We start from the raw sequence: 19843 nt of genomic DNA, 5'->3' as shown, positions 1-19843 counted from the left end.
CAATTGAGATCTTCCAGGTTGACACCATGTTTCCCTTGGGAGAAATCAAATTCACACTTATATGCTTGTCATTTCCACAGGGAGAGTAGTGATTTTCTCTGTAGAAATGTAATGCTTGTATGTGTCCTAAATTCATCCTTCCAGACCACATTAACCATATTAATAGCAATTTTGCCCAGAGTTCCTTTTGTTTTATTTTGCCCACTTGTGTCTAAAGGTGTGTACAGATGTTACACTTAGAAGTTCAGGTGGTTAGATCAGGTAAAAATACCTACTGGACCTAACTCAGTGATCAGATAGGTGCTGAGAGCCCAATGTAAGGTAAGTTGGGGGAGGTGGAGAGGCAGGTGGGATTGGGGGGGAGGGCTAGTGGGACCGTGGGGGGTAGTTAATGGAATTGGGAGGCTAGTGGGGTATGCAGGGGGGCTTGAGGGGATTGGAGAGCCTCTTTTGACCAATCTGTCTGTGCAGTTCAGTACTTAGACTGATCTAACTAGTGATCTAAGTGTAAGGTCCACACATGGGTGAACTAAGATTGGGCAGCCATTTTCTACCCGATCTAACCTCCTGAACATCTATATGCACCATTACTTGGATTATCTATCCAGCAACCCCTTTACCAAGTGCAAGAGAGCCACACAGTAACAGACATTATCCCTATATACATACTAAACAACCAATCGTGTTCTGATTCTGCAGGATCCAAACAACATAATGAAACACATACAGATCATATACACAATATGAAATATGTACAACATTTGTCCACATTCACATATCTTATTAATGCTATTCCCAAAAGCATAGCAATACCTGATCAACTGTCATGACAAATTTTGTAGTTCAGATTGCAACTTTCTGTTATGTGCATCTCAATGAAATGAAAGGCACATCACAGATTCACTGGCTTAGTTTTCGGCTGTGATGTGCTGCAAACCTCAGTGGCAAGCCTCAGCTGAAAAAGCGGTGTGACGTGCCTTCCATTTCACAGAGTCCTACTGCTAGGAAGTGCCAGAAAAAAAGCTGCATTTCTTACATTTTGGTTTAGAAATTCTTCAATCATATCATATGTTGTGTTTGTCACAGTATGTTCATTCAGTGCTCATCCCTATGCAAACATGTTTCACCCTTAGACCAGGGCTCCAAAAGGGCCTCCACAGTTGTGCCTTAGTTGTAAGACACTTCTGACTTGCATCAGCATTGGACATAGGTCTGTTCTATGTTCTGGGCCTAAATTTGAGACAGTTTTTTTTTTAGGTGCTCTACTGAGTGGACATTTGGGCTCTCAAAGCTAGATGTTTTGGCTGTTCTGTGCCAGACTAAGGTGGGCAGACACAAATGAGCCTAAACAGATATTTAGGTATAAAATTAGTAGCCACACTTCGATGATTACATGCGACTTGTCTTTAGTCACAGCAGGTCTATGGCAGTGGCTGGAACAGAACCCAGATCTCCTTCCTCTCAATCCTTAAACCGTGTGAAAAGCACCTTTAAGAGTTAGAAATGGCTTTCTCCACTGATTTCTGAAAGTATATATTAATTAATGCCTTCCTTGAGGTTGGGGAGTTAAACAGTTGACAGGCCTAAGTTCACATGGAAGTTCCAAACGGAACCTAGCACTTATCCTTGTTTCTTCCAATGTTCAGCATTTCCTTCCCTAGAGTTGTAAATAGGACAGCTATCTTGTAAAATCACTCTCTGAATAGTTAGCTAAAAAAATCCTTTCCTAGACTCAAAAGTGTTTATTATGCAAGGTAATATTATGTCACATTCTGAAAAAGCTAACATGATTTAGAAATATTATTCATTTGATTTAATAACTTATTGAATTATACTTGGATGACTTAATAAATGAAGAATATTATTCATATTATATTAGTCACAGGTGAAAAAAAACTACATACGTGAATGAGTGTAATCCATTCAATAGTTTATGGACCAAAGGTCCCCCAGAGGCTATCACAGATGCACACGATATCCCTTGGTGCTGAACTTTGATTATGGATCTGAGTTGTCTGAATGTATTTAGAGGCTGGGACACTGACTTGTACTGGTCTAATTCCAGAGGAACTTCAATAACTGCAAAAGAGTTATTCCAGAATTACACCAGTATTATTGAGTCCCTACTACCTAAACATTGGAGGAGGCTTTTCTGGATTGTATGTCCCCAAAGAACATATTAAGTTTATGAACTGCCTCCCTCATGCACAAATATGTAGTAGATTCCCTCATCCCTTCCCTCATTAGGATGACCATATATGCCAAATTATGGTGGTTTCTGAATGTCCCACTCTGTGAATAACTGGCACTCAGAACTAAAACACTGCATCTTTATTCCAGCCACATAACTTTTTTCATATTGTTGAATCACAAGTTTGTTAGATAAATGTCTGTGTCCTAACTAGGCTTTTAGGGGATAGCAGAATCATATACAGCTGCAGTTTTGGTTGGAGAATGCAATTAGTTACTCCTCAGATGCATCTGTTGTTCTGTGTTGAGGTTGCTATGTATGTGTAGAATCCAACACCGGAATCAAACTGCAGGTGTGTCTGCAGATTTTTCTATTCAATATTTAATTTTCTGATTTCCTCCTTTCCCTTTGCCCCCCCATTTCTTAAACTGTTTTCCTACACAGCTTTTATTTTATAGAAAGCAACGGTCATTTTGACAGATTAGAATCTTTTCATATCACATATCGTAGTTATCTTTCTTCCCCTTCATGATTTACTCAAGATGCAAAGACATGATTCTTAGGCAGTTTACAAATGTGTTTGGGCTTGAAAATAAACTTGGTACCTCTTGACAGTTATGATTAAAAGCTTACATATATATATTAATTCAAATTAACTATGTTCCATTATCTTGAAACAAGATAACAAAAATATTTCCAAACTAAGTACAAATGGCTAGAGAAAGATGTTAAAAAGATAAATGACCTGAGTATTTTAATAAAGCCTCTTATTAAAAATAATCAATAAAATTAATAAAAATAATTTAGGTATGACAATAGTTAAAATTTCCCCTTAAACCTGTAATATTACTGTTACTTCGGAGCCTGATTCTATAGTGTGCTAATGCTTGGCTCCTCACCTATCAGGCCCTTTGCGCTTGCCTCAAATCTCAGCTGGACCTTCTTACAAACAGAAGCAGCTATGAGAAAAACATGCCTAAACTTTCCAGGCTGCAAAGTGAAATCTTATCTTCCTTAATTAGATGTATAGATTATACATATTGATCACTAAAATATTATTATATAATGCTGCATAAGAGGTTTTTTTATAGTTTGTTGATAACTTGATTCCATGTGATTTAACTAACTCTTATTTGCTAAGATATTGTATAACCACAGAGTCAGAATTTGAAAGAGGTTAAAAAAAATCAGATCAAACTGTAAATTTGTGGCTGGCACAGGTTTAGCACAGAACATATGGAATGCAGAATCCCGTGTTAACTTACTGAAACACAAGTATTAAAATTTATGACAAATGTCGCAACTAAACAGCAAACAGCAAGAGCACTTCACTTCTTCAAAGCACAATATTAGTAAGTAATAATAACAAGAAAGCAGCATCCCCATGTTAAACATTAGATTATAACTGAAATAACATCAAGTATACTTGCCATTTTAGCATATTAATCATTTTTCAATTGAAAACAAATGTTAATGTCCTCCAGTTAAAAGAGGTTTAGACATCATATGAGCTTAAATCTATAATCTTGCCTGTCTGATTATTTGCAGTGCTAGATTAAATAAAAATGGTAAAAACCTGGAAAAATAAGATTTGAAAAAATAAGCAAAAATCTAATTACAGCTCTGCTTCACCAAATTTAACTGAACTCCTCACAAGTAGTAAAAGTCATTGTTAATAAAAAGACATTATAAAACTATTATTTTAACTAATTGCAAACATTTGGATATTCAGCAACCTCAATTCATTACTTCTGTAACTCTAATTTATATAGGGATGTCAAGAAACAGCCCCCTACCACACCCCCCCTAACCTACTTCAGTGTGTGCCCACACGGACCTCATCAAGTAGCCAATGAGTTGCCCTTTCATTGTGAGTAAGTGACTAATATTTAAGCTGCCACTAAAGAAAGACACTTTTCATAATCGCCCAACAATCTGCTAAGTGAAAACATATGGATAGGCTTAGGCAAAGCCTGCCAGGGGTCTTGACTGAATGGAAAACAGGTGCTCTAGTTTTGTGCCATGTAATACCCCATTTACCCCCAAGTCCAAAGGTTACAGGACTAATAGCTGCCTTGTGGTAATCAGGGAAAGCGAAGGACTGGCCATGGTTAAACATCTGGGACATATTTTACATACTTGCAACATATGCTTCAGGTTCAATTAAAGTGAGGCTTTGGCACATTTATTAATCTTTTTACTTTTATCCTAGAAGAGGACCCATTGACCTGACTTTACTATTGTACCATATGAAAAAACAGAAAAGTAATGAAAGCTGGAGGTCAGTCCCTGCCAGTATTGTAAAGTGTGCATTTATTTTCTCACAACATTTAATTGCGCACAAACCTTTAGCCTGAGGGACCTATGAATTAAAGGAGTATAGAATTCTGCCCCTTCCATACTGACAAACTGATAGAAAAAGAAAAGTTGCAGTTAATTGTATATGATACAGCCTTAAGGAGGAAAGTGGCAAAAAGAGACATTCATAATCTGTTTTATAGTCTAGTTTGTAGCAATAAAATGTTCATTGCAGAAATTACTGGGTATATTGTACATCTATTTTTTATAAAAATATTGCATGTGTCATTTTCTTTCTGTTCAGTCTGTGATTCTTCAGATAGCACACTGAATTATGAAGGCTTAAATAAAATGTATGTACTAATGAAATAAGGATTTGAATTTATGAAAGGCAACTCATATGCCTTTTGTACTCAAAACACACTGCTTAGTCATTCAGTAAATAGTACCATGTGATTCACACAGTAATTTAAGCACTCTCAGACACCTTTGGTAACTATATCTTAAGAAGTGGTTCAACTTTGGTGTCCATTCCAGACAGCTAAGCACTAGATTACAACTGATACAGCTCCAGAGATTTGGTGTTATTTTTTTAAATCTAGTATGTTTTGTTTGGCAGCTGCTTTAGCTAGAGCATAACAGGCTTTTTATGGATGCACTTTGTTTAGTAACTTGAGAAAAACAACAAAGTGGTAACTAAATAGGCTGATTTAAACTGCAAGCAGTAAAGTATTGTACTTTGTGAACTGATCACAGTTATTAAAATTTCCAGGAGCACATATACTACTGGGTTGATGTTCTTATACTGGCTCTAATAATAAAGCAGCCAGATGCAGGAGAAAATGGCTACAAATGGATGGCAGATCAGTGTTTATCAGAAGAGAAATGATGATTCAGAGCTAGCATGTTGAGTTAAAATACAAGCTCTCTACAGCTACATGGCTGACCTTTGCAATAAATCATATATTTTATTGCCAGAAGTGTATGCTCATATCATTTAGTGTGAAGAACTAGGACATATGTGTTTTGTAAAAAGGAGGCTTTGTTACTGCAATGTTTGATGACTCCGAAATGATGTAGCTAACAATTTAAATGATGTACAGAAGAATTTCACATAATATCTTTCTGTCAGTTGTAAAATGTTTGAACTGGCAATGGAATGAGGGAAATACTCATTTTTTTTTATCCTCTCTCTCAAATCTTGGGTGTTAGCTAACAGAAAAATAATCATTCAGGGGATTAACTAATCACAGTGAATTTTCTGACATTTCAAATGCTGCTGCCAGCATACGAATCTTTACAGTGGTATGTAACTGTACATCTCTACTAGAAACAAAGGTCAAGGGCATAAATTAAGATACACTGTTTTTCTCCTCTCTTCAAAAAAATTCATTGCTTTACTATAGCTGAAGTAGGAGAACATTTGTGAAGGTCAAAATTGCCTGTGTTTAATGCTGCACTGTTTTAAAATAATATGTTTTTTTCCCCCCTCTTTCGCATATCTCATCTTATTGGTATGAAAATCCTTGAGACAACAGCAGGGCTCTCTTTACTGCACTTGACTCTCCAGCAAAGCTATCCTGCCAATGCTAGCCCCTGCATCTGTGGTGCAAGGTCATTCTAATTTCCTCCCTCTGGTTATTCCCTCTCCCTAGGGGACAACCAATCCAAACAGTTCATAGTTTGACTCAGTAAGATGGGGAAACGAGCTGTTATTTACTGTGGTTGCAATCCTTAACCCAACCAGTAGCCTAGGAACCAAACCACATATTCTCAAACGCCGAAAGATCTGCAACAGTTCTCTGGCTTGCTGGGCCCCAATGCCAGTCCCAAATCAAGTGGATGGCTATGAAAATTGTGATTATTTAAATGTCATAGAGAGTACAGAACATATGAAGCTTTCTCTATCAAGTAATTTATTGAAAATTATAGATGGCAATAACCCATCTTCAACCAGTGTGGAGTTGCTATTTTTACACCATTTCCCCCCCTAAAGTACAGCCCTATTTGTAACATTCAAGACAGGACAAATTTTTGTCCTTCAAAAACAGTTGTCACCACAGTTATCTTCACAAGAGCTATCAAGTTCCAGACAAGCTGAATTATTTTTGTTCCTGGCAGAAAAAATATTTGACCCAGCTCTGGACAAAAAAAGAAGAGGATTTATAGTCCTCTATCCCTTCCCGCAACACACAGTAGCATTGTTAGGATGATAAACAGCTCTGTCCAATTTTCTGGACTAAAACACTTCAACTCCTTTTTTAACTGTCTGTAAAAACAGTGTCATGTCTAAATTCTCCCATCCCCAGGTACCCAAGTGCTAAGAAAGATAATTACCTTGTCATCTCTGTCATCCTCTTCTTCCTCGTCCTCTAGCATGTCCTCCACTACCTGCAGACAGAAACAGTAGTAGTTGTCATGATTTAAAAAGGAAGAATTTTGTTCTGTCAATTGTAAACCTTTTGTAGATGAAAACTTTATTAACATTTGAAATAAATGCACAGAAGGCAAATGTGCAACTAGAAAAACATTTGATCTAGAGATTCAAATTTAGGAAAGTGTTACAGCTTTAATTGACTTACATTAGGGAATAATACACTGAAAATCTCTATCTGTGCAAAATGCTAGCTTGACAATTTAAGTATTTAAAAGGTAGTTAGAAATTCACTCTGGGATATTTTTAACTAAGGAATCCTTCATCAGATCTTCTGGTGACTTGTGGAGCAAAGTACAAATGCTTATTTTAAATATGCAACTAATATGAGAAAAATACAATATTTTAATTGTATTTACACTGTTCATTAAGAGAGTGTTGAAAAATTCAGTCGCAAGAATAAATTCATCATAGCCTATACCATTAATGGAAACATCTCCAGCAGTGACAAGTGGAGCAAATTTTATCAGCAGCAGCATTATATTTCCTAATAGTGACTCACTGCTACTGATGTACCTACTATAATGCATGCCCATCTCTCCCTCTCTGATTGTGTGTAAGTGTACTACATGTATGAATTTATCTTACTGTTTCAATAGATGGACAGACAGATTGATATTAGAGAAGAAGGGAGAAAGTAAAAGAGAGAGGAGCCATAGCACACAGAATTTTGTACCTTTAACCTCCACGTCAGGACTGTGAAATATTTTTGTACCTATTTTATTGACAAAGAAGGGCAGTGGCAGAGCATTTGGAAACTGCTGCTTAACTTACAATTAAGCCTCACAATCAAACTACAATATGAGTCAAATTCTTTGCTGACATAAAGTGAAGTAGAGTCACTTTTATATCACAAGAGAATTTGTCTCTATTTGTACACATGAAAGAGCTGAGATACAGACCTGGAGATACAAAATTGTGGCCTACTTTACACTGAGTTGTTGTAAAGTAAATTAACAATGTAACTGAGTATCCTGTACAGTGCACGTGGAAGTCAGGTACCTTGGAATGATATTAGCTGCGATATGCCTGGAGACAGAAATGTTGAGGATGTAAGTCTTAAATTCTGCCCCTTTAACATGGATTGCGTGAGTTTTTCAGGCCCCTAGCAGGTTACATTTATGGCACAGTTAATGTGTTAATTGTGCCATAACTAACAACATGCCATACATTAGTTGCATTTATGGTGCCATAAAATGGCAAACCAACTACAAAGATGTCCCACAAAAATGTGTAATATCTTTGAGCTGGCAAGTGCCATCACCCAATCATCAGCACTGGGTCCTGGGCAAGCCAGGGGCTGCCCCAGTCTTAATGTCAACAACTATGGATTGTCAGCATCAAGATGCAGGCTTGCTTGGACCCAGCACTTCAAAGTGCATGTTGCTGGCCCTGCCCTTAGATAGCCTCTAGTCTTGAACCAGATCCCAGAGTTGGCCAGGGCTGGTGCTGAAAATCACCTGATTGTCACCAGTGGCCTGTGAAAGTCCTGGGTTTCTATCTGGACCTGGGGCCATCCAGTATGGGTGCCAACCATTAACTGTTTGTCAGCACCGGCCCAGGACTGCCATAAGTTTCCAACACAACCTGAGTCAGCATTAGAAATGTGGCAGTTCCCTGGGTCTGGGACAGAGCTGCCCCTTGCCTGGTGTGTAAGACTGGGCTTGGGGCAGCTCTGAAGTGCTGTGACTGAGAGCTAAGGAATATTATGCCCTATCTTCATCATGGGGGCACAGAAGGGAATTGGTGAGTATTTATTCACCAAGGTGCCCCCAGGGTTTACAAGAAATAATGGCCACAAGCTAGCAGAGAGCAGATTTAGATTGGACATTAGGAAGAACTTCTTCACAGTTAGAGTGGCCAGGGTCTGGAACGGGCTCCCAAGGGCGGTGGTGCTCTCCCCTACCCTGGGGGTCTTCAAGAGGAGGTTAGATGAGTATCTAGCTGGGGTCATCTAGCCCCAGCACTCTTTCCTGCTTATGCAGGGGGTCGGACTCGATGATCTATTGAGGTCCCTTCCGACCCTAACATCTATGAATCTATGAATCTCAAACATTGCACATCCAGCACAGAATGTCTGGCATGGCAGGATGAGCAATGTTTGTGATGAGGCATAAAATTCCTCAAATCCCAATCATGACTTTTTTTAATGTTTGCCAGGGTCCTCACTATTAGCAGGAGGTGCTCTCATCCACATTGGATTCACAGCTTTGAATCTTCTGGAGGTGGATATCTATATATAATCTTTAAAAACAAAAGGGTATACATCCTTTTAAAAAGCCTGGCAGGAGGAAAGGCTGCTTGTGACATTGGCCTCAGCTTATTATATAACAATTAGTTGTTAAAATACTTATGTAAGATTGGGGAAACCCCAAGTTCAACTCTTCCCTCTGCCTGAGGGGACTTACACCCACAACTTTCCATCCCCTGGAAAAAACCCTCACTATCAGGCTACAAACTGCCTGTAAGGCAGGGCTGTGGGCCACTCCCCTCTTTTGGTTAAGGCTGTTCCACTCTGTAGTAAGAATTAAAAATTAGCTGAGCCAAAGACAGCACAGGGTGGGAGGATATGACTCTGTAGCCTAGTGATTAAGGGACACACTAAAAACGGAGCGCCTTGGGTTTCAGCCCATACTTCAATAACTGTTTATGTATTTTATCCAGTAACTAAGGTAAGGGGAAAGTGAATGTGACCCAACTGCTAATGTCCTGTCATCATTTACAAAGAGCTTTCCTGGCTTGTCTAAGTCACTTGGGGAACAGGCTGTATGTAACTGACCCAAATCACGAGGGCATAAAGGCACAGCACAAAGCCTCACCTTGAAGCTTCAGGGGGAAATGCCCAGCATATTTGAGACTGTGGAGGAATTGTGTCCTTCCACTATGGCCTGGCCACAAGTTGAAACAGTGAATTTCATTTCCACTTCCTGCAAAATTCTGTAAACAAAAGACTGCTTGTGTGTGGGTTTTGTTCAGGGTGGGATAAACTGCACCCTTAATGGCCATTCTCAGTAAATCCTTACATGATAGTCTGGAATATCTCTAAAGAAGCACTTCTGAACCTCCAAGTACCTGAATAATAATGGAATTACAAATGCTTGTGATCACATATTTAAGCAGTACTCATCTATAAGGGCTTGTTTCCCTTTGATGGATTTGTTTGATTGCTTTAAAAATAAAAAAGACAATGAATCATAAAGATCCCTCCATGGATCATATTATGTTAAGATCAGAAGAATGGGCAAATACCTAACAGGTGAAAGTTTATGCTGACATACTGTTCTTATAATGGCTTTTTTCCCCAGGTTACAGCTTTTTGTGGCTTTTCTGTCATAATGATGTAAGTTACAGAAAAGTTCAACATGAACTTTTGAATTTAAATGTCATTTTCATATTTATTTATATATCTATATCTATATATATATATCCGTAACTTACATCATTATCACTTTGCATACACACACACACACGTGCGCGCGCAAAGTCATATATGAGATAGCTTTACATATTCTCTCAGACCAATGGGCAATATAAAAGTTGATGTTAGACTTGATATGCAGAGACAGAAACAGAAAACACTAACTCTTTCTGTTCACTGGTTCAAGGACTAATGCTAAAATACATCTGCTGATCATGAAAACAATTGTACTGGTCTGATAAAGTTTTGGAATGCAAACAGGGCACAAAATACTGGACTTTAAATCACAGGTATTATCTAAGGTAGGGCTGTCTAACTGGTAGCCTGTGGACCACATGTGGCTGAAAGGGGTTAATCTGTGGACCCCAAGCTCAGTGTAAAAGTAGGCCACATAGGAGCTAGCAGTCAGGGGCTCTGGGCTTTCTCTCAGGCTTCTACTTCGTGCACCTGCCTCTGCAGGCAATGTAGCCTATAATGCTAGGGGAGCCTGTGGCTGGTGAGTAGGGGGGTCACCCACCTCCAAACATTGCAGCTGTGGTAGGACCACCCATGTGCACGGTGCAGCCACAAAGTGGGGGGGAAGGGGAGGGGGGAGCACCCATGTATATGGTGCAATGAGGGATGGAAAGTGTCCACAGCAAGGACTACTGCAGCCACTGCTGGTACTGTCCACACACAGTGTGGCCCCCAGATGCTTAGAAGTTGGACAGCCCTACTTTAGGGAATTAACAAAATATTTTTGTTGTATTATCTGTAAAAATAATGTAATAGTTAAAACTGTTGTATAACAACTTCTTTGAAACTTAGATATGTATGATATGGGCCTTTTGATGCCTTTGGCAGTGAGGAACAAAAGAAAATGATTAAATGAATATTTTTGAAAATTAGATGATGTTCTCAACTTAGTTTATTGTGTTTTCCACACCTCCCGTGTTTCAGTTCTACCTGGATTTTATTTCTAATTGCTAATGGCCTACTCCATGATTTTGGGCTTTACTGTTCTGTGCCTCCATTTCCCCATCTGTAAAAATGATTATATTCCATCATGATATGATTTTTATTATAATGATACGAACCTACCTTTTTTGAGACCTATAGTTATAAAATTCTGTGCAAGAGTTTGTCACTATTAATTTATTTGTTTACATCACATAAATGACTATAGATACAGTTTCACCCCTTCTGTGACCTGAAACTGAGATTCCTACCTGCTGTTTTGTCTTCAAAAAAGATTCTAAACTCATATGACTGAAAACGACACAAATGCAACAAATGTAGAGTTCTATTGCATCTTTAAGGAATTGTATGACTTAACAGTAGGATGAATATATATAGCTGTACTGGACTCTGAGATGCACCCTGTGCCTCCTTAAGGTACACTCAAGGCATATCTATACTGTTCACTTACTGTGCCAGGCACTGTTGTGATGAAATATGTCATATATCTTTTTGTATGTTACCCTGCACACAAAGTGTGAAACTGAGTATCTACCTTAACATTGTGCTTTGGAGATACTAAAAATTCTGCTGAGACAGAACCAGCTTAGCCCAGGTGCTGCTCCAGATGACTGTAGCCATCCTGTTTTCCATGCAGGGGAAGAAGCATGGTGTCCGTCAACAGAGGGACTGGGTGATATACCTATGCCTTCATAGATCCCTGATGTAAAAGGGAAGTTCAGGCACTGCTACTCCCTGTGAGAGGCTGCAGAAGGCATTCCCCAACAGGGCCAGCCAACCCTACTAGTCAGTGAAGAGGAAATCACAATTTTGACTTGCCATTGCTTGGGAAGCCAAATGGATAAATGGCTCCTTGTGCCTTTCCACTCCAAACAGTTGTGACCTGGCCTTCAAATTGATTTTCTATGGTAGGATCTATATAACCTTTCTCTGTATCTAAATTATTATTTTTATAAAAAATTATTAAGAAAAAGCTGCTTGCAACAATGCCCAGAAGTGCCACAGTCTTAACAGGTCTGAGCAGTTCCATGACAGTTTTACCTATAGCTAGATCAGGATCTAGGAACTAGGCACTCCTCCACCTGTTCTCCAGAATGGCTCAGTCCAGTAGATGTGCTCTGGTAATATATGCTACAGACCTACTGGATCAGGTTCCACATAAAATACAAGGGGAGCAACCATTTTCCTTTGCAAGACGATGAGCAGTGGTGCTAATGGCATGCTATCATTTTTTTATACCATAGCATGGAGTTAGAACATTCAGCCAGATCCCTTCACATCTTCTCTCAACTCCCTGAATAGGGTCTTGACTACCAAACTACATGCTATTTTGAGATGGGGGTATGTTATACCCAAAATCTAACAACTGGAGCTAAGACTGAATTTCTGAGCCAAAGAAACTGATCTGAAGCTTCTGTATTAGCCTATTTGCGAACTACTTTCCTGTCACACCTGCTTTCTCCTTCAGGAGCTGCCCACATGAAGTAACTAAAGGTATGATATAAATGCAGTTTAATTAAACCAGTGCAAAGTCAGTGTGGACAGTGTCTGAAATGGATACCTCTACAAATGACAGCTCTTTCACTGCAAATTACAACAGCCAATTTAAATCACTAAGGACAATACTCATTTTAAGTAATCAGGATAAACAAATCACACTTATAGTATGTCTTCTTAGACAAGAATGTCAAACATCTGCATAAACATTTATACCTAAGAATAATTTTGATCTGTTTAAAGTGACACAAGTAGCATATGACAAATTCAAGAATCAAACCCAGCCCCTCCATTTCCTAATTCCTGCTTTTTTATCCAGAAGAACATTTACCCACCTATTTTAATCCACCCTATTCTTCCATTGTATAGTCATATAATCAATTAAACTAAGCTTTAGAGTGTCAAATTGTCTGGAAATGAAAAATGATTGAACTCAATTATTATAGCAAAATACAAGTACTTCAAACTCTGGGTGGCACACATTATTTGTTATAGCATAAGTCTTGGTCCATGTTTTTACTTAACATGAAACTCTGAAAGAAGAGCATGAAAAAAAATCAAAACTAAAGAATATTGTTCAAATAACTGAGTGTATTAGAATCTAGATCCGCAAGTTTTCCAAGATTTTGCTATTCAAAATGTAAACAGTAGAAGCAGAATCCTTGTAACTATTAGTGAGCTGAAGTCAGTTTTAAAAATATACTGAAGGATAACCTGTTCTCACAGAAGCATAAAGCAAGGGTTTACAAAATCATTACAGTGAATTCAAACAACAGATTTCAGCTTTAAGTTTTATACTTGAATGAAACCAAGAACAAAAGTGATTTTTCTCTTTGATTCTAGCTTGCCACTCTTCAAATAAACTTTACATGTACCATTTCATTCTGCAGCAACACAGTCTAGTAATCTAGACAGTTACACAGTATTATATCTTTTCAGGGAGAAAAAATGTTACAGGAGAAAGTACATGAAAGATAAATTAAATATTATAGTTATGTTATAATAAGTTTTAAGGTAAAAATCTTACATCACCTCTATAATGCTCACTCTAAATTATGCTTTCCGATACCTTGCTTGAAATCAAGTAGTATTATTCAAACAAAGGAAGGGCACTGGGGAAATCAGAAAGATCTAATGCAAGCAGTTAAAAGTGACATGACCTTCTGTAATGTCACTTGTCACAGACTTATATGCCACATACTGGTGGAAGGTCTTGAAAGAACCTGGTTCTTGGTTCTATTCCTTGAAAGTAATACTAATACAGATGACATTTTAAAAAACACACGAAGACAGCCTCAAATATGGCATGTCAGCTACTTTATGGCTAAACAGTAAGCAGATGATGTTAACATATAGCAAAATAAGAGCCTGCCTGTACACAACAGTTCTATAAAATATTTACTAATCAGAAAAAGCAAACAACATAATTTGTATATGATGATGACAGATTGCTCCTGCCCCACCATCCTCTTGCAGAATTTTGTCTAGAAATCCTGTGTAACTCACTCTGTCTTGTTGGAGTACTAGTAACCACAGCCACAGTAGACATGTTAGCTCAGTTATATTAAGAAATGGATAGAAGCAGAAACTCTCATGCTTTGCAAGACAAGAAGAGCAAGTATCTGTGGACTGGAATTAGATTTTACAACTATGTTGACAATTAATTGGACCTCCTAATTAATAAAATCCCCAAATGTCTAGTTATGTGTTAATAAATGATTTTGGGGAGGGCAATTTAATGTAACCTGTAAGGAAACCAACATCAATACAATAGTAATTTGGTCAGATTCTAGGTATTTACAAGCATCTTAAGTCAGAATAAGAAGCAAAAAGCCTTGACAAATGCACACAACTTTAAAAATACCTCCTGAATTTAAGCCATTTCTTAGAGAGAAAGGACACTTACTGCTTATTTAATGGGTTTTTAATGAAAATCCTCAACAAAAAATTGTCTCACTTTAATTCATTCCGGCAGTTACTAGAGCAAAAAGTGCAATAATTTAATCACTGCAAACAGTCAGTCATGAAGTGTCTTTATCATCAGCTTCTTTGGCTGTTGCAACAGAAATAACAGTGGAGTTAAAGGATATTTTGATAGGTTTATGAATGAGCAATTCCACACTATTGATTTACCAAAATATGTACTATAGGGGGAGAGCATTTAAAGGAGTGCCGGGGGTGGGGGGGAGGGAGATGGGATCCTCAGTCCTCCAGATATCTTTAACCATTAAAATCTTAATATAATTCCAGCACCCAATTCTGTGAAGTGCTCAGGAAAGCCTAAAGTGGCCATTCCAAACCGTTAGTTCACTTCAGCAGTTTATTTAGTGCTTCAGATTTGTTCATCACCTCACTAGATTGGGCTATGAAAGAATAAATTGTTTCAAATTAAAACCCTGTTCTGTTCTAATTCAGTTTGTTACAATGTACAAATGTCTGCAGACACTAATCTTTTTACATAAGCTATTTAAAACTGGGAACCCACTTCTGCTCCTACTGAATTCGAAGAAAACAGGATTCAGGCTTATATGAATATTTCTGTTCAAGAAAGACAAAGGAATTTGACTGGAGCTGTATTCTTCAGTGTAGTCCAAAGTTCAGTTAGACATTCTAGTTCTACATAGATTTTGTAATGTTTCTGTATGTCAGTGCATTTAAAACACTTTTGTGTAAGTGTGATACAAAATTATTGATGTGCATGAGTTGAGAAAGATGCATTAAACTATTCAGGCTATTCCAGGTCACTTTGAAGTACCAATTGCACAGTTAATATGTCTCTTACAACTGTGTTTATGTGGTCATTTTCAAACATCTACTTCTCTCAGAGGATTATTGATTGTTCCTATTTGCAAAAGGAATCACTTAATTAAAACATCCATCTATTTTATATTTTACACCATATTTACAAGAAAAATAAAACTAATATTAAAAGATTTTGAATTAGTGGTATAATGCATCTAGAATACAACAGAATTTGATTCACATTATTAAAGATTTGACCTTGGAATATTTCATCTACAGCAATCATCAAGATAACTGAACCACTAGATGTAATAATAATTAGTGAGATAAGTTCGCCAGTAAGAATGAATATATTGTAGTACAAAAGACAAGACAAAAAAAAAGCATTAGTACTTTAGTGCTAAAAGACTTCTCATTTTTCAGAGACACTCAAATACAATTATTTCTTCCTGCAGAATGCATTTCCTTAGCTCATTCTTGGAAATGCTCATGTTGTAATTCAGTCTGATTCTTAATAGGAAATGTGACTTTAATGTGGCTATCAGATATCTTTTGATGCATGTCACTGATTACATACAGTTCTGTAATATCAACAACAGACTTTTTATTTGCAATATAATAAATATCTCTGAAATATGCATGGGCAGTAAATATATTATATTATACAAGAACATGCAACCTTTTGCCTGGTATGAGCCTTATATGTGCACAATATTCAGCTGGTAAGACTAAACACTAAATATTTTTTAACATAAAACAGCATAAGGAGAAGGGTTTTCCCTTTCTTTTAATATTTGGCTCTCATTGCTTTCAGGAGTTCTTATATATATAGTGAAGAGAGTGACATTGTGAATAGAGGACTAGGTGTTTATTTGAAGTATGTCTCCATCTAAAGGCTTTAGTATGTACTGTGTAAGTGTGTATTTATTTTGTAGAAAAATACAACATCTATACGTTTTTAGAATGGTGCTTTTTTAATGTGATGGAACAGAAAAGATAGTCTGCTCGACTAAAAATAATTTTTTAATTTATTATTTAACAAACTTCAAACAGAAATACTACTACAAGAATGTGAGAGCTAAGTTTTAGAATGAAGTAGTTTATGATATTTTCGTCAACAGAATTGAAAGGCAAAGGCTTATTTTAATTCTGGACTTCTTTCAGGTAGTTTAAAGACTACCATAACAAAATACCACTCATATATACATTCATGTTTGTTTAACTAATTAAATTTATTAATGGCCAAATTTGCTAGGACATACATTTTGGGCTGACTACCTTGGCATTACTAAAAATATATATACTCTTAAAAGATGTTATATGGTACTGTATACCTGCATTTATTACTGTAATATTAGTTCAATGCATTATAACAACCCTTTTATGTCATTAGACATTTTGGCATATATATTAATTTTGAAAAACAACTCTAAAGTTACTCAGGTATCATCTACGCCTTAATATACTCTGAACAAAAGCAACCACAAGCAACTCCAACGCTCCTCCAACACTAAATTATTCTTGAGTTTATTGAATATTGACTAATTTTGGAGCTGCTACAATGTATCATGCCACTCCAGCAGTCATGTAAGACTGCATGCAAATGAAAAAAAATCATTAAAACACGTAGAGAAGAATACTTTTGCTTATGCAGTGAACTGCATTTTTAAAATATATCTTTTTTCTAAAATTCTGTAAGACGTTTCAGGGGGAAAAGTTTGGGAAAATTTCAAGTTAAATAAATAATATGGTTTTGAGAGAAAGGTAAAAAAAAAAATCTTTCTAAAATGAATACTTCTGGGTTTCCCCCACTCCTCCTGTGACCAAAAGCAGCTGAAAATAATCTTCCATTGGAGAATTTTTTTTAAAGTGCTATTGGGATGAGACCTTCTATGCAAAGTTTTAGCCTGGAGTGAATTTCTATGGCTGAGACAGTATAAACCCCTGAAGGTGGAGGATAATAATGGAAGCATAGACTGCCTCCTTAAATATAGTGGCATGAATAGCCAACTATAATAATACATTCCTTTACATTTGGAAGAGAAATGCTGAACAGCCAACTTATAATTTTTTTTTCTTTGTAAAGTGTATTGTGAGACTGCTAAATTAATGCATAATCTATTTGAAATATTTATAGTACCAACATTTAGTTAAATAACCTTTATGTAAGATTTATGTTGATTTTTTTCATTTCTCGTTTAATGGCAAATTATGAAGAGCATGTTTCATAAAGATAATTCTCCATTTAAATTCAGCAGGCCATTAAATATTAAAATTATGTTTCTGATGCAATCTAGAACAAATTTGTCCAGCTTCAGCGATTATTTGCACTCATAAAAATGAGGCTTGATTAATAAAATTTAAATGCTTGATTAAGTTGACATTTTCATGTTCCAGCTCTAATTTATTAAAATGAGCCCCTGTCCCATGTTCTGATGGGGCATGGCAGTATACTTTTCCCCTTTATCATGTAGGTAGCATATAAGGAGTAAATAGTATAATGAAAACAACAATGATTCTCAATAGGCTTTATTGTTCTGGAAAAGTCTAGACTGAATACGTAGGTGATGAGCTAACTATAAGTGCTTTTTTCAATTGAGTATTATTTGCTACTGAGAGCATACCCCGAAACCGTGTTGTGTTTTAGCAAAGTCAGTAGCCAAGGAAAAAAATTATAGGATGCCATATGACTAAGAAAAATCAAAGTCTGGATTAGAGTTACAACCCAATGGCAACAGTATTCAGGAGAGTTACAGTCTCGGTGTGAGATAGCTGTCATTGATGAATGTACTATAAAATTGTTTTTAAGCATGGAAGTAGGATTCTCTTTGCACCTTCACTTCTCCATGTGGCCTCAGACATGCAATTAAATTCCACTGTTTCAATTTCTCTATTTGTACCAAAAAGACAATGACACTTATCTTCTTCAGAGGTTTCTTGTGAGAATTTAGTTAGTTCATGCTTATAAAACTTACTGAGATGAAAAGCAGTAGATATGTTGTATGTGTGCTGAACAGTAACAGAATTCAGATATGTTGATATTTGCAGGAAAAAAAACTGGTGATGTGATCAGGTATTTTCTTAGTGGGATTTAGAAATACAGGGGCCTTCTAGAGCAAAAGTAGACTCCCCTGCTTTCTCAGGTGAACATTTACCCTTAGGAATCTCCTAAACTGTAACTTGAAACACAAGGCTCAAAACCAGAAATACCCTACAACATGACCTAGGTAAAAGCAGGAGACATGAGGGCACCACCAATGCCCTGTCACTATAATGAGAGGCAAGTACTTAAGTTCATATATGCTCAGAAAAGCCTAGGAAAAAGAACCACGCCCTGCAGTACAAAGGGACGTAAAAACCCTCACATTCCTTGCCAGCGTAATCTAGGGGAAAATATCCATCCTGCCCCAAAATGTGATGATTACCATGACCTTGAGCAGAACAGCATGAAACTTTGGCCAAAAATCTCTGCATTTTCCAGGCACAAGAAGGACTCTCACATCACCCTAGACAAAAACTACCAGCCTCAGGTGTGGCCAACATCTCAATGCTTCAGAGAGGAAAGAACCTATTCACCTGCAGAAGCCAGCAGCATTCATAAGGGGGGAATTGTTTTTTAGATATATAGGGAGCAAAAGGAAGGCCCAGGGAGGAATAGGACCCCTACTAAATGGGCAGAAGCAATTGGTGACGGACAGGGGGGACAAGGCTGAACTCCTCAACGAGTTCTTTGCCTCAGTGTTCCTAAGTGAGGGGCAGGACAAGGCTCTCACTGGGATTGTAGAGAGGCAGCAGCAGGATGCCAGACTACCAAGCGTAGACCCTGAGATGGTGCAGGGTCACTTGGAGGAACTGGATGCCTTTAAGTCGGCAGGCCCGGATGAGCTCCATCCGAGGATACTGAAGGCACTGGCTGACGTCATTGCCCAGCCACTGGCGGGAATATTTGAGCAGTTGTGGTGCACGGGCTTGGAGGACTGGAAAAGGGCCAATGTGGTCCCCATTTTCAAGAAGGGGAGGAAGGAGGACCCAGGCAACTATAGGCCAGTCAGTCTCACCTCCATCCTAGGCAAAGTCTTTGAAAAAATTATCAAGGCTCACATTTGCGAGAGCCCAGCAGGACAAATTATGCTGAGGGGAAACCAGCACAGGTTCGTAGCAGGTAGATCATGCCCGACTAATCTAGTCTCTTTTTATGACCAGGTTACAAAATGCCTGGACGCAGGAGTAGGGGTTGATGTCATATACTTAGACTTCAGGAAGGCCTTCGATACGGTATCCCACACCATACTGGTAAACAAGTTAA

At 37.6% G+C, this 19843-nt stretch overlaps 1 protein-coding gene across 1 annotated transcript in view; it reads right to left on the bottom strand.

The window, feature by feature from the left end:
• MCTP1 (multiple C2 and transmembrane domain containing 1) overlaps window positions 1–19843 on the bottom strand; it is a 365001-nt gene that overhangs the window by 47818 nt on the left and 297340 nt on the right. The window contains exon 17 of the mRNA XM_025199103.1: window positions 6827–6880. Within this exon, the coding sequence (XP_025054888.1) occupies window positions 6827–6880 (54 nt within the window). The remainder of the gene's footprint in view (window positions 1–6826; window positions 6881–19843) is intronic.

The sequence above is a fragment of the Alligator sinensis genome, unplaced genomic scaffold (genome assembly GCF_000455745.1).
Source record: "Alligator sinensis unplaced genomic scaffold, ASM45574v1 scaffold223_1, whole genome shotgun sequence".
Taxonomy (NCBI): Eukaryota; Metazoa; Chordata; order Crocodylia; family Alligatoridae; genus Alligator; species Alligator sinensis.
This window is presented reverse-complemented; position numbering and strand designations above follow the sequence as displayed.